At 37.9% G+C, this 15,058-nt stretch overlaps 1 protein-coding gene across 5 annotated transcripts in view; it reads left to right on the top strand.

The window, feature by feature from the left end:
- The window catches only part of LOC117399755 (interaptin-like), a 201,892-nt gene that overhangs the window by 177,777 nt on the left and 9,057 nt on the right, over positions 1 to 15,058 (top strand). For 4 of the 5 annotated variants that reach the window (XM_059022200.1, XM_034920695.2, XM_059022202.1 and 1 more), the window contains one exon: positions 10,729 to 10,831. The exons of the other annotated variant lie outside the window; for it this stretch is intronic. In XM_059022200.1, coding sequence (XP_058878183.1) covers positions 10,729 to 10,831 — 103 coding nt within the window. The remainder of the gene's footprint in view (positions 1 to 10,728; positions 10,832 to 15,058) is intronic. 5 annotated transcript variants of the gene reach the window in all.

Raw genomic sequence — 15,058 nt, 5'->3', positions numbered from 1 at the left:
TCAGTTCCTGTCCCATCCCTCTCTGATATTATACACTTTAGTTTGTGCAGCCTTTTTCCTGGAGTCCCAGGTAATTTTGAATTGAACCATGTTATGATCACTTGACCTCAGTGTTCTACTACTTCTATATTACATAGCATGTCCTGGTTGTTTGTGAACACCAGATATATAATTGATCTGTCCCTTGTCAGGTTTTTGTCACACTGGGTCAGGAAGCAGTCATTTACTGCATCAGTCAGTTCACTTTCTACCTTACCATATCCCACTGGATTTTCCCAGTTTATATTGGGAAAATTGAAATCACCCATGGTTACAATATTCTTGCCCCTACATGCATTTTGAATTGGTTTATATAATAATTTGAGATCATTTCTGTAACATACCCCAATAGAAAAAAAAAAAAAAAAAAAACTTGAGTGCTTTTACCTAACAGCTCTAGCCAGATAGACTTGCTTTGGTTTGTAGACTGAGATAAATCAGTGTTTCTTTTTTTTTTTTACTTCATTCCCTAACAAATAGAGCTACACCTTCTTCTCTCCTATGTAGTCTATCTTTTTGTAATAGCTTATAGCTATTATGTGGAATTTTTCTCTTCACAGCTAATCCAAGTTTCTGTGATTCCAACTTTTCAGTTGACTTGTGCTTCTAGTTCTAGCAATTTATTTCTGCTGTTTCTGGCATTTAGCCACAGGCATTTAGCCCTAACTAGAACCTGGTTTTGGTTCCCACCTCACCCCCCTGCCCAGTTTTAATCCTTTCTGATGACTGGAGTAGTTTATTTTATTACATTTAAAATGCATTATCAAATGTGGAACAGTGTTTTACTAATGTAGAGTTGAATTTCACAATTTCTGAATATTTCTTTAGTTTTACTTTTTTTTTACCAGGATGCATGTTTGAATGACTGTCCACAAAGGGATGTTAACACAGTTAAGTAGACTACATTTCATACAAAATGTTTGCATTTCAGTTTTGAAAAATATGTTTCTGAAAAAGCCTAAGATTAAATGTTGCAACAGTTTAGTTTACTGCATGAGAATGAAAAAAAACTGTTTTCAATTATAATTACATTGGAAAAGATAGTCAGAGTCGCAAAACTTGCTAAATAAGTTTGGCATAAAATAGAAACCAGAAAAATATGTTGGCCCCTTTATGTGTTTTTCTATGTTAATAAGTAGAGCAAAGTTACAGATTTAATACCCAGTAGATTTTGTATGTGTACAATTAAGTGTTGTATTAGAAGGAACTTTAAGGATTTGGCATATTGTTAAAAAAAATATTGAATATTTGGCTGACTGTAGCTGAAGACTGACTTAAAATCTGTTAAATTGACTATAAAACGTGTCCCAGCTGCATAGGGAATTAGAAACACTTGCATTTTTTTATATTATTATGAACATGTCTTGAGTATAATATTTAAGCTGATAGAGGCTATTCTTTTGTGTTAAACTATTTGTCTAGACCACGGACACTCGCAGCACATTTATCATCTGACTGCGGCTCAGTATTAATTCCATTTCACTTATGAATATATCGTAGGTATTTTTTTAAAATGTGTTGTCTTGCCTTTTCTCAATTTTCTCATAAAAAGCAGCACACCAGTTTAATTTGTAATGTGGAGGGTAATTGCTTCTCATCAACTTAAGTCGCCAACTAATTTCATGAGTCTTCCTCTCCTTTCCCAAATGCACATTTTTATTATGATGCAATGCGTGTGTATATGGTAACAGTACTATATTAATGCTACAAAGTGGAAGCATTGCTCAATTCGGGGAGCATGACAACCTTGGTCTCTGACAAGTTAATAGAGACAAAACAAATTGGATAAGTATCACAAGCTCAATATCACATGCATACATGGGGACACCCACCCTAACCCCACAGCTGTTGTCCACATACAGACCGACACCAGGTCTGTAAAGTCGGTGCTGTTCCCACCATTCTGTATCCCGTGATATTGGGTCGAGACTTCCCTGACTTTGCAAAGTTATCGGAAAAGAGGGGCAAATTGACCCTGCACAATAAAACTGCTGCGGTGACAATTTAACTGTTGAGTGAAAGCATTTTGACTTTATTTCCTTTTACTGATTCTGACCTCATGTTGCAAAACGTGAAAGTCAGAAAATCTAAATGGAAAAAACGGCAAGCTAAACCTACGCATACAAGACACAAGAGAAATTAAACTTGGGGTGAAAAATGAAATATAGTAAGCCTCACACTCCCTTAGATGTAATGGTAGGAGGAGATACTGAAACTCCAGCCCCCTCTCATGAATCTGAGAATACAGTAGAATTCCACGATTTAGGTGTAAGGCCAGTAAACTTTGGGACGGCACAAACACGTGGCCTCATCTTAACCCATGCCTGGGGGAAGTACATGTTATTGATGGGGTCCCCATTACATTTCCCCATTTTGCAATGAAAAACAATTTGTTATAATTGGATAGATAAACTGGGAGTAGACATTGTTGAACAACTAGTTGTACCAAACCCTTTCCGGCACACCGTGTTAAAGTTAGTCCATGAGCATTTACTGGGAGGGCATTTGGGAACTGACAAAACCTGAGACCGAGCTCTCAGAAGGTTTGGTCAGACTGCTAACAAAATCCGCTATGGGGCACCAACATATTGTTGTCATGGATTATGCTACCCGATATCCAGAAGCGGTGGCCTTGCACAACACATCAGCTAAAGTAATAGCAAAAGAGCTAATGTTAATTTGTAGCAGAGGCGGCATTCCCAAGGAAATATTGACTGACCAGGGGACTCCTTTCATGTCGAAAGTGACAAAATAACTATTTAAATTATTACAAATAAAACAGTTACGAATGACCGTCTACTATCCCCAGACAGGTGGGCTGGTGGAGAGGTTCAATAAAACATTAAAATCAATGCTTAGGAAGGTGGTAGGTCGGGACGGAAAAAATTGGTGTTTTCTGCTGCCGTATCTTATGTTTGCTGTCCATGAGGTTCCCCAAGCGTCTTTAGGATTTTCACCCTTTGAATTGCTATATGGCAGATACCCTCTGGGAATTTTAGACATAGCAAAAGAGACGTGGAAGCAAGAACCCATCCCGTATCACAGTGTTATAGAACACAATGCACAGATGCAGGACCGAATCACTGCAGTTAACCCCATTGCAAGCTCAGGAGTCCCAGTGGTATAGCTGTAATAAAAATGCCAGGCTGAGGGTTTTCCAACCCGGCAATCAGGTTTTAGTGCTTGTCCCTACCATAGAGTGTAAACTTCTCGCTACTTGGCAAGGCCCGTTTGAGATTATTGAGCGTATCAGTGAGGTCACCTATAAAGTGCGGCAGCCGGGGAAAAGGAAACCCGAGCAGCTATACCATGTTAACTTTCTCAAGGCGTGGAAAGACAGGGAGGCATTGGTAACTGGAAGCTTTCCCTTCTGATAATTTTTCCAGTGTGTCCCAGGTGAAAATCACAGACACCATCTCAGATAGCCAGAAACAGGAGGTGCGTGAGCTTGTAGGGCAGAAGAACCACTGTAATACAACATGATATCATAATACAACCAAGGAGGTGGGTGAAACTAAAACCCTATCGTATACCGGAAGCTCATAGGGCAGCAGTCCGGGAGGAAGTGAGGAAGATGTTGGAACTTGAGGTGATTGAGGAGTCACACAGTGGGTGGTCTAGCCCTATAGTATTAGTTGACAAGCCAGATGGGTCCCTCAGTTTTTGCAATGATTTTAGGAAGCTAAATTGTCACAATTTGATGCGTATCCCATGCCCAGGGTGGACAAGCTCATTGATAGGCTCAGTACAGCTCGGTTCCTTACGACCCTAGACCTAATAAAAGGATATTGGCAGGTACCGCTCTCTGATAAATCAAGGGAGTCTGATCAATCAAAACAGCCTTTTCCACCCCTGATGGTTTATTCCAGTACACCGTGCTGCCCTTTGGCCTGCATGGCACCCCCGCAACTTTCCAACGAATGATGGGTAAAAGCCTTAGACCCCATCGATCTTATGCTGCAGTTTATTTAGATGACGTTATACACAGTGCAGACTGGAACACCCATCTAGAAAAGGTACAATTGGTGCTGTCCTCCATTAGGGAAGCTGGTCTTACAGCAAACCCCACAAAGTGCTCTATTAGCTTAGAAGAAGCTAAATATTTGGGATATGTAATAGGGGGTGGTGTGGTGAAACTTCAAATTAGTAAAGATGATATTCAAATGTGGCTACGACCCAGGACCAAGAAACAAGTATGCGCTTTTTTAGATATCAAAGGGTACTGCAGGAGATTTATTCCTAACTTTGCTACCATTGCAGCCCTGCTTACTGATCTAACAAGGGCGAGGGGTCCACTCATGATTAAGTGGAATACAGATGCTGAAATTGCTTTTAAGTAACTGCAAGATGTACTTTGTCACAAACTAGTATTGGCCACTCCAGATTTTTCTAAAACTTATCCTTCAGACTGATGCATCTGAGGTAGGGTTGGGGTGGTTTTGTCCCAGCTGATTAACAGCAAGGAACATCTCATTCTTTTTCTTAGCAGGAAACTGTCGGCATTAGAAGAAAAACAATGCTGTGGTGGAGAAGGAGGGCCTTGTGATTAAGTGGGCACTGGACTCCCTGAAATATTACTTGTTGGGCAGACAGTTTACTTTAATGATGGACCATGCCCCCCTTACCTGGATACACAAGAATAAGGACAAGAATGCTAGGGTTACCAGTGGTTTCTCAGTCTCCAGACTTTTAAATTTACTGTTGAACACCGTACAGGGGCTAAGATGGGAAATGCAGATGGTCTGTCCCCGGTTCATTGTTTACTTTTTGGGGTCGCTCGACCCGTTGGGGCTACGCTGAGGGGGAGGATATTTGGCAAAGTGTATGAAAAAGTTATAGACAGGAGATATTACGGGCTGAGAATTTTAAGAAGCTTTTATCACATGTCACGAAAATGTAGTCCCTGGGTGTGGACTAGCCATATAGAAAAACTACACTTCCCAGAAGTCCTAGGAGTTTCAAAAGAGGGCTCTTAGGAGCAATTTAGTTTCTTAACGAGGGACAGCTGAACTCGTTAAGGTAGGTATTTAAAACCAGCAGGTATGCAGGCTAGAGTTGTTGGGAGACTGGTGTGTGGGTCAGAGAGAGAGAGAGAGAGTACAATAAGAGCAAAGAGAATAGAAATGTGTGATTGATATATATATTTATACAGATGTGCTCAAATTTGTTGGTACCCTTACAGCTCATTGAAATAATGCTGCATTCCTCCTGAAAAGTGATGAAATTAAAAGCTATTTTATCATGTATACTTGCATGCCTTTGGTATGTCATAGAATAAAGCAAAGAAGCTGTGAAAAGAGATGAATTATTGCTTATTCTACAAAGATATTCTAAAATGGCCTGGACACATTTGTTGGTACCCCTTAGAAAAGATAATAAATAATTGGATTATAGTGATATTTCAAACTAATTAGTTTCTTTAATTAGTATCACACATGTCTCCAATCTTGTAATCAGTCATTCAGCCTATTTAAATGGAGAAAAGTAGTCACTGTGCTGTTTGGTATCATTGTGTGCACAACACTGAACATGGACCAGAGAAAGCAAAGGAGAGAGTTGTCTGAGGAGATCAGAAAGAAAATAATAGACAAGCATGGTAAAGGTAAAGGCTACAAGACCATCTCCAAGCAGCTTGATGTTCCTGTGACAACAGTTGCAAATATTATTAAGAAGTTTAAGGTCCATGGAACTGTAGCCAACCTCCCTGGGCACGGCCGCAAGAGGAAAATCGACCCCAGAGTGAACAGAAGGATAGTGCGAATGGTAGAAAAAGAACCAAGGATAACTGCCAAAGAGATACAAGCTGAACTCCAAGGTGAAGGTACGTCAGTTTGTGATTGCACCATCCGTCGCTTTTTGAGCGAAAGTGGGCTCCATGGAAGAAGACCTAGGAGGACTCCACTTTTGAAAGAAAAACATAAAAAAGCCAGACTGGAATTTGCTAAAATGCATATTGACAAGCCACAATCCTTCTGGGAGAATGTCCTTTGGACAGATGAGTCAAAACTGGAGCTTTTTGGCAAGTCACATCAGCTCTATGTTCACAGACGAAAAAATGAAGCTTTCAAAGAAAAGAACACCATACCTACAGTGAAACATGGAGGAGGCTCGGTTATGTTTTGGGGCTGCTTTGCTGCACCTGGCACAGGGTGCCTTGAATCTGTGCAGGGCACAATGAAATCTCAAGACTATCAAGGCATTCTGGAGCGAAACGTACTGCCCAGTGTCAGAAAGCTCTGTCTCAGTCGTAGGTCATGGGTCCTCCAACAGGATAATGACCCAAAACACACAGCTAAAAGCACCCAAGAATGGATAAGAACAAAACATTGGACTATTCTGAAGTGGCCTTCTATGAGTCCTGATCTGAATCCTATCGAACATCTGTGGAAAGAGCTGAAACTTGCAGTCTGGAGAAGGCACCCATCAAACCTGAGACAGCTGGAGCAGTTTGCTCAGGAAGAGTGGGCCAAACTACCTGTTAACAGGTGCAGAAGTCTCATTGAGAGCTACAGAAAACGTTTGATTGCAGTGATTGCCTCTAAGGTTGTGCAACAAAATATTAGGTTAGCGGTCCCATCATTTTTGTCCATGCCATTTTCATTTGTTTTATTATTTACAATATTATGTTGAATAAAATATCAAAAGCAAAGTCTGATTTCTATTAAATATGGAATAAACAATGGTGGATGCCAATTACTTTGGTCAGTTTCAAGTTATTTCAGAGAAAATTGTGCATTCTTCGTTTTTTGTGGATGGGTACCAACAAATTTGAGCACGTCTGTATATATATATATATATATATATATATATATATATATATATATATATATATATATATATATTTATTTATATATATATATATATACACACACACAGTTGTAGTCAAAAGTTTACATACCCCAAAGGAAATTTATATAATTTCTAGAAATTTCTCGAAAAAAAAATAATTATAGGAAAAATCTTTTGTAGTTAAAGTTTTGCTTTTGTGGATGAGGAAAACCCCAGTCCCACTTGCAGCCAATTCACTTTGAATATCTTTTGCATTCAATCTCGGGTTGTTATTAACCTACCTCACAATTCTACTTGTTCTTGGTGAAAGAACCTTCTTTTTTCCAGACCAAGGGAGCGTTGTGACATAATGAGTCTTGTACTTCTTGATAATAGAAACAATAGTTGAAATTGGGGTACTCAGATGCTTGGAAATCTTATTGTATCCTTCTCTAGCTTTATTACAATAAATAATTTTCTACCTAAGGTCTTCAGATAGCTCTTTACTTTTTTCCATATTGACTTATTGGTAATGACAGCAATCATCCTATGCCTAACCCTTTTATACTCTCTAAGAATGTTCATCTACAATCCAGCATTTTCTAGACTTTTCTAGAATTAGGTTCTGCATTATCAGCTTGAAATTTCTGGCACCTTGTAGACAATACTATCATAGCATCAAAGGGTATGAATACTTTTGAATTAGCATTTTTGGAGTTTTGCAAAAAAAATTGCTGAAATAAATAATTGTAGATATCTATTTCTTTTAACTTTTTTTTCCTTTTGCTACAAAAGATTTTTCCTATAATTATTTGTTTTTGAGAAATTTCTAGAAATTAAACATTTCCATTGGGGTATGTAAACTTTTGACAATAATGTATGCAATAAGGCCCGGCTGGGAGTCCATGCCTGCTTACTACTTTGGGATTTTGTGCAGGTAATTGGTCACTCAGTTTCATAGTTACAGCTGTACATCTGTAAGTGAGTGTAAGCAAAATCGCTACCAATACTTAGTTTAAATTTTGTAATGCAGTGCAGTGATTTAGAATATGTGACAAGGCTCCAACTGTCCGTATCCATCCAATATACGGACATCTGGAACCTTGCTCAACCAATTACATTGCTTGTTTCACGTTCCATTATAAGCCCTGGATTTATATATCTATATATATATATATATATATATATATATATATATATATATATATATATATATCTATATATATATATATATATATATCTATATATATATATATATATATATATATATATATATATGTGTGTGTATATATATATATATATATATATAGTGTACTTACATACACATTCACACATTTATGTTCTCTTTTGCTGTTATTTTACATTTCAAATGAAATCGAATACAATTTTATTTATAAAGCGCCTTTCATGGCAAGCCATCCCAAGGCATTTTTAACAAGAAAAAGCACATTCAGAGATACATTTAGTACAGTAAAAACAATATAAACAATAATAACAGCAAAAGAAAACAACATTTTAAAATGAAAGCAAATAAAAGCAACAGATGAGGAACTCAAACCGAATAAATAGGAATACAACTATATAAAAAATAAATCTAAAGATATAAGAGTATGTTTTTAATTTCTTTTTAAAAATTGGCAATGTAGGTGTGTCTTTCACTGTGCATGGTAGAGCATTCCAGAGTTCAGGTGCTCTGTGACTGAATGTTCTACCAACTGTCCTTTGCTTTAAAATCCTTGGGACGGATAGCATTTTTCTCTCTCTCTATCTCTCTGACTCCCACACGCCAAGCTCCCAACAATTCAACATTAGCCTGCATACCTGCTGGGTTTAAATACTTCCCTTCACGAGTTCAGCTGTCCCTCTTAAAGAAACTAAATTGCTCCTAAGAGTCCTCTTTTGAAACTCCGTTAACTTCTAGGAAGTGTAGTTTTTCTATATGACTAGTCCGCACCCAGGGACTACATTTTCGTTACATGGGATAAAAGCTTCTTAATTCTCGGCCTGTAATGTTTCCCGTCTATAACTTTTCCATACACTTTGCCACATATCCTCCCCCTCAGCGTACTCATAATGACCTTATAACATCTTGCCTATTTGCTTTTATGTATTTACTGTAGTGTATTACTAATAAGAAAGGAAGTTTGTGTGGGGGGGGGGCGGCTGTTTTAGACTTGTAATGAGTATATCAATTCAAGCATGATATACTTATTTTCTTCTATTGCTTGTATAAAGCAGCTTTGAGTTTCTCTTTACTAGAAAATGAAAAGCATAGGCAAAGGTTGATCATACAGCTGGTAGAATTAAATAACAAAACATTTAGAAACTTGCATGGTAAATGCTTCTTTCTAACTGGAGAACTTCTGTTGGAATGTAATGGATTTATGTATTATCATGCAGTAGCCTATCATTACACAACATTTTAAAAAATTGCTTATTTTATTTGTATGCCATGTTCTGCATTTTGTGACACATTTTGCTGTTGTATCCTGTATGTATCAAAATCAGAACCTTTCATTGCGGCTCAATTATACTGTATTGTGGCCGAATCTTGTATGGGTTCCGAATCCTGGTCTCTATAGCTCATTGTTGATGTACACATATGACTAGTGAGTGTTTAAACAATAAGTTCATTTACAAAGGTGTTTGCAATTAAGTACCTGTTTGTACCACAAACTTGCTTTATTTCAAAGAAAGGTTCTGTCACCAAAGGTATTAACCCTTAGCGGTCCATTTATTCAGCACGTCTCTGACAGGTCAGGTCCAATATATTTTCACACGCGCAGTTTATTTTAGACGCGCTGTTTAAAAGTATTTTTTTCACAGTAAAACAGGTTTAAAAGGCACTGCATATCAACAGGACACTCAGTACTGCATCTGCAGCCCTCGCTGTATTTTTTACATACCTCTACATAGTAGTGCATACCGATAAATCATCTCCTCATCACTCATTTTATCACCAAACTCCTCAATAATGCGATCCAAGTCATTATTTTATTATATCTAAAAAAAGCTCTGCAAATGTCTGTGATATTCTTTGAGCACTGGATGCAGAAGCAGCTATCTTGTTTTTTTATGTCTGTGTTATCTTTGTGGTGTCGGGGCTATCTGATTCAGCTCCTATCAGTCTCACTCGGCCATTGAATCGTTTTCTCTGCTTTTTCTGGAGAAATAACGACTAGAGACCTGTTTTTTACATCTTTTTGATGATATCGGACAGGGTCCGACATTGGACCGGAAAGGGAAAATTGCAGTGTTAGACCAGGTCTGACATAGGACCGCAAAGGGTTAAATACAATGCTTAAACATTAATCACAAAAAATGCTTTAGTGTGATCCTACTTGGGGAATAGAATGTGCATGAATGAGCTGCTTTGGGTTACATTTATTTTATAATGAACGTCTCTTGTATACTTCCCAATCAAAAGTGGCGTTGTATACTACAGAATACAGAAAAAAGCAGAGAAAACGATTCAATAATGTGATATCTGCTAACAATTGTAAGTCGCCCTGGATAAGGGCGTCTGCTAAGAAATAAATAATAATAATAATAATAATAATACAGAATAATCAAACCTGAGTATAGTGTGTTGATTTTATATAGTGCACAACCAGTATAAATGTATAACCGTGTATTAGATATTCTGAAAATGATGGTATTCCCATTCTGTCTGTCTTTTTGTTTGTGTTATGTTTTTACACGTTTTCACGTTTTGAGTCATTCTTTGACATTTTGGAGCAAACAATCATGCATGGAGCAAACAAAATTATACGAAGACTCAGGTAGCACTAAATAAATGACATATTGCACTTGCTCTGGTATGTTGCTTTGTCATATTGTGCTAAAAAAAGGGTTATGGATTATTTTGTCCACTCCTAATACAGAACACACATATACATTGTTGCTTTTTTATTTACATAGGCATGAACAGGAGAGCCTCATGGCACAGAAGCTGTCCACCATTGAAGAAATGCACAGCCGGTTAAAGGCCAATATTGAATCAATTCAGCAGCTTAATCAACAGGTACTTTTTTGGAGCAGGGGATACTAGTGGCTTAATAGAAACACAGTTGCATCCTTAAAGATAAACACCTCAACTTTACAAGATACTGTAAAAATTTGCATTCATATGTCTTTTTTTCTGTTAAATACAATTGTATCTGAAAAAAAATCTCACCAAGTAAAAGCTTGTTTTGGAAAACAATGAAGGAACTTAACCAAGAGTAGTCATGTAATTTACAATATATGTGACAGCAGTTGGAAGTGATATACTGTAATGAAAACTTTAAGCTTCTAGCCAAACTATGTATCAGGTTGGTTGACCTTTCCTCTGTTCCTAAATTCAAAAGCAACCCTTGTACTTGTCCTGGCAGCATATCATGTACATGTCAACAAAATTCAGAGTGGCTACATGTGCCAGTAGACTTATCCACATTAGTTGTAAATGTTACTCGGTTCTGGAATTTTAGCTACACTGGCCTCCTCATTATTTAAGAATAAAGAATAGTTATACTTAATGCATCAATATCCTTCTCAACTTAACTCCTAACTCATCTGTGTTTATAATTCAGCTGTTGTGTGGCATCACCAAATTAGTTTTTGGTTTAGTACAAAAAAAAAAAAAAGGAACACGTCATTCGTACTTCAAGCCATCATTTTAGTAAATAAAAACTGGTTGCTGAGGTGACACAAATTTCATTCTGTGTTACAATAGTCCTTTGTCTACAGAAAATTATAAAACGAAGCAGTGATAGTGACTGATCACAGAGTGAAACCCCAGGAGCATATTGCCACTATAAAAAGCACCAGGAGGAAGTCATTATGCTGTTGAGGGAATAAGTGAAGTCGGAGACTTGTGAAATGCTCTCGTTATAGGTCATCTTGGTAATTATCTGACACCTACAGATGGAGTCACTTCTTAATCAAAATAATTAATCATTACTGATATGGATTCAGACTTAAGATGTTTGAAATAATGAGTCTACCAACTCAAGTATAAATTTAGAGTTAATTTCAGTAACTTCTGTGCTGATGTTTCAGAATAAATAATAATGAAATGTCTTACTTCATTTTGGTGTAATGGTAAGAAAATGGCCATGGCAGTCTGAGCTAAATGGCTACTGCTTAATCTGCATATATAGCTATACCAGATTGTCAGATAGAATTTATGTTTCTATTTTTTTACTCAAACCTTTTTAGCACATTATAATTGACATTGGTATAAAAGAAAATCTGTACTTGATTTACACCAACATTGTTCTGTTTCATTTTATTGTATTCTTATACAAGTTGGGTATTAAACTATAGTATTAATAAAGAATACTGTTGTTTAAGTCGGAAAATACACTGTCTACTTTAGAAGACACAGCTAAATGCATTCATTGTTCTCTGCTATAATGACATGAAAGTGACTTTACATTTTGTTATCAGTTATATTGTACAATATATTTTAATAGTCTATTTCATTGTCAATCAAAGCCACATCCATTGAAAACCTTAAAAAATATCCATCTGAGACCAACCAATATATTGTTAGATAATATTCCATAATGTCCAACTTCTGTATATATGTTGACTAGCATTTCCAACAGGAACAAAGGGAGACTTGTGAGGTAACTTGCCAGGCTATGAACCCTTGTTGCATGAACCTAAATCCCACCATTCTAATAGCTTAAAGCTGCATGTTTTTATGTGCACAGCAGGACGCTGCTTATGGTTGTCAAAGTATCATCTCTTACACTCTGTACTACTTTGCTTTGCAGGTCTGAGACATGAGAATGCAAAAGACAACCATAAAGGGCCACACTACGCATATATATATATATATATATATATATATATATATATATATATATATATATATATATATATATATATATATATATATCATTTAAGCCACAGCTAGCAACTAAACTAGTTTATACCACCACTTAAATCTTTGTCACTGTTGTCCTGCGCAATTTCAGTCTAAAGAGAGAAAGAAAATATGAGATTTATTTGTAACTTATATACCTATTATTTCAGAAGAACCAATTGTGTGCAACAAAAGCAAACAATAAATAAATAGAAGCCAGGTCTTACTTTTATGTATGCAAAATGAATTACAGAATGGGGTAATCGGGGCTCCTGCGTATTCTAGTAATCTCTGTAGTATTGTATTCAGTGTGTCCTTTCTAGGGCATAGTGGAATGGTGCTCAGTCCTATATCAGCGACAACAGGCAAGCATTTATAGGCAGAGTTACCAGTCTGCTTTCTGTTGTGTGTAAGTCCAAAGAGAGTGACTTCCTTCTCACTTACTGCTATATCCTTCCAAGACATTCTCTGAGGATGGGGCTTGTCAGAGAGCCTTAGCAAAGACTAGACAATAGTGTGCCTATTACTGACGTGACTTACCCCCAATAGTAAATATTAAACTGTGTTATAACTCCCCTCCAGTAAGGTGGCTGTACACAGTTACTCTAACAGTAGTTACATCGAGTGACCTTGGCTATCCACAAAACGTTACATAACATTTTGAACACTTAGCGATAATGTAAAAACTATGTGATCCAGAAATAACTGAACAGTTTGTAGTGACCCTTGTAGACAGATGTATTTATTTATTACGACGTGATTTATGCGAATGAACAGGAAACCTCAGGCTGCAATCAAGAACCTGTGGCAAGGGCCCTATAGTGCAGTTTGGTCCGGTTTCTGAGGTTGTAGGGTCTCCCCTGACTCCTTTTGGTGCTGTGCGTCGGTTTCTGAGTTGTTGCATCAGAGGAACTGTCTCCTCTCCAGACAGTTTTCTGTGATTGAATGGTCGTAAGTTTTCTACATGCTGAACTCCCAGATTGTTACCCTAGACAGGATCACAAAGTTCATAGTTGAGAGGCAAAATAACCTGCACAATGTTGTAGGGTTCAACCCAATTTTGAGCCAGCTTTGCTGAGAATCGTTGTTCCTTTGAAGAGATGGGGTGTGCTCAAAGAAGAACCTGATCTCCACATTGAACTTTACATGTTTGCACTTCCCGTCATAATTCTTTTGCTGCTTTTCGTTGTGGCACGACTCTGGTGAAATAATTCCACCCATTTAGTAAACTGATCCACAGCAACAAGGAGTTACTCATTTCCTCTACGGCTCTTTGGCAGTGATCCCATGAGGTCAACAGCTATTTTATACCAGGGTTCGACAGGCTTCTGAGCTACTGTTAAACCTACAGGTTTCTGGTTGTCTGGCTTGACCTTCTGGCAGATGTCACAGCTTCTGACATAGTTTGCAACATCTCATGCCGCTGCTGAAGATGATTTAAAGTATTGTGGAACCCCAATGTGCGGCTGTCTCAGAGTCATGGAATATCTTAAACACTTCCTGCTTTAGAGAAGAAGGAATTATCATCTTTCAATCCTCATCTGATTCTGGGCTATGATGATCCCCATCCATTCAGTCAAGGACATCGTCTACAAGTGCATAATTTCGGCGAGTACCTCTGATTCTTGCTGCTTGCTCTTTGCAGGGGGGAAGAGTTCCATGACTGATGTGCTCATTGATAGGCAACAGGTACTCATCCTTCTTTTGCTCCTCTCGAACAAAATCTCGGCTTAAAAGGAGTGGAGGGTTCCCCTCCGCTAGGGTAGAGACAAGGGCTGTTATGGCTTCATCTTGTCATCCAAAGAACTATAATCAGAGCTGTCGTCAAGTACAATGTTCTGAGACAAGGCATCTGCTGCTTGATTTGTTCCTGCACAGTGTTCCACTTCAAAATCGAATTCCTGAAGCTGAAAAGACCATCGTGCCAATTTGCTTCTAGTATCGTTTATGCTTGCTAGCCACTTCAGTGCACTGTTGTCAGTGACTAGTGTAAAGCAACGTCCATCAAGGAGGGGACGAAATGTTTTTACCACCTCTAGGCACTCCCTTTCAGTGGCATGGTAACACCTCTGTGTAGTGTTGAGTGTCTTGCTTGCATATGTAATGATGCACTTTCTCTTACCTTCCATCTGATAAAGGACTGCTGACATCAGTTTGAAGGACAAAAGGCTTGGATAGCTCAAACGCACAGCACTGTAACTCTTCTTTAAGATGCTGGAAGGCTGCTTCTGCTTCTGTACTCCACTGTACTCCACTGTACTCCACTTCCAAGAGATTTTCTTCTTTAACAGCCTTGTCAGTGGCTCAGCAATCTTGGAAAGCCTCTAAATCCCCCGTACCAGTTCTACATGCCCAAGTACTGTTGAACATGTTCTGTTTTGCTTGCCTGGGGTACTG

The sequence above is a fragment of the Acipenser ruthenus genome, chromosome 4 (genome assembly GCF_902713425.1).
Source record: "Acipenser ruthenus chromosome 4, fAciRut3.2 maternal haplotype, whole genome shotgun sequence".
NCBI lineage: Eukaryota > Metazoa > Chordata > Actinopteri > Acipenseriformes > Acipenseridae > Acipenser > Acipenser ruthenus.
The sequence above is the reverse complement of the archived record's forward strand: the minus strand, read 5'-3'. Positions and strand labels throughout refer to the sequence as shown.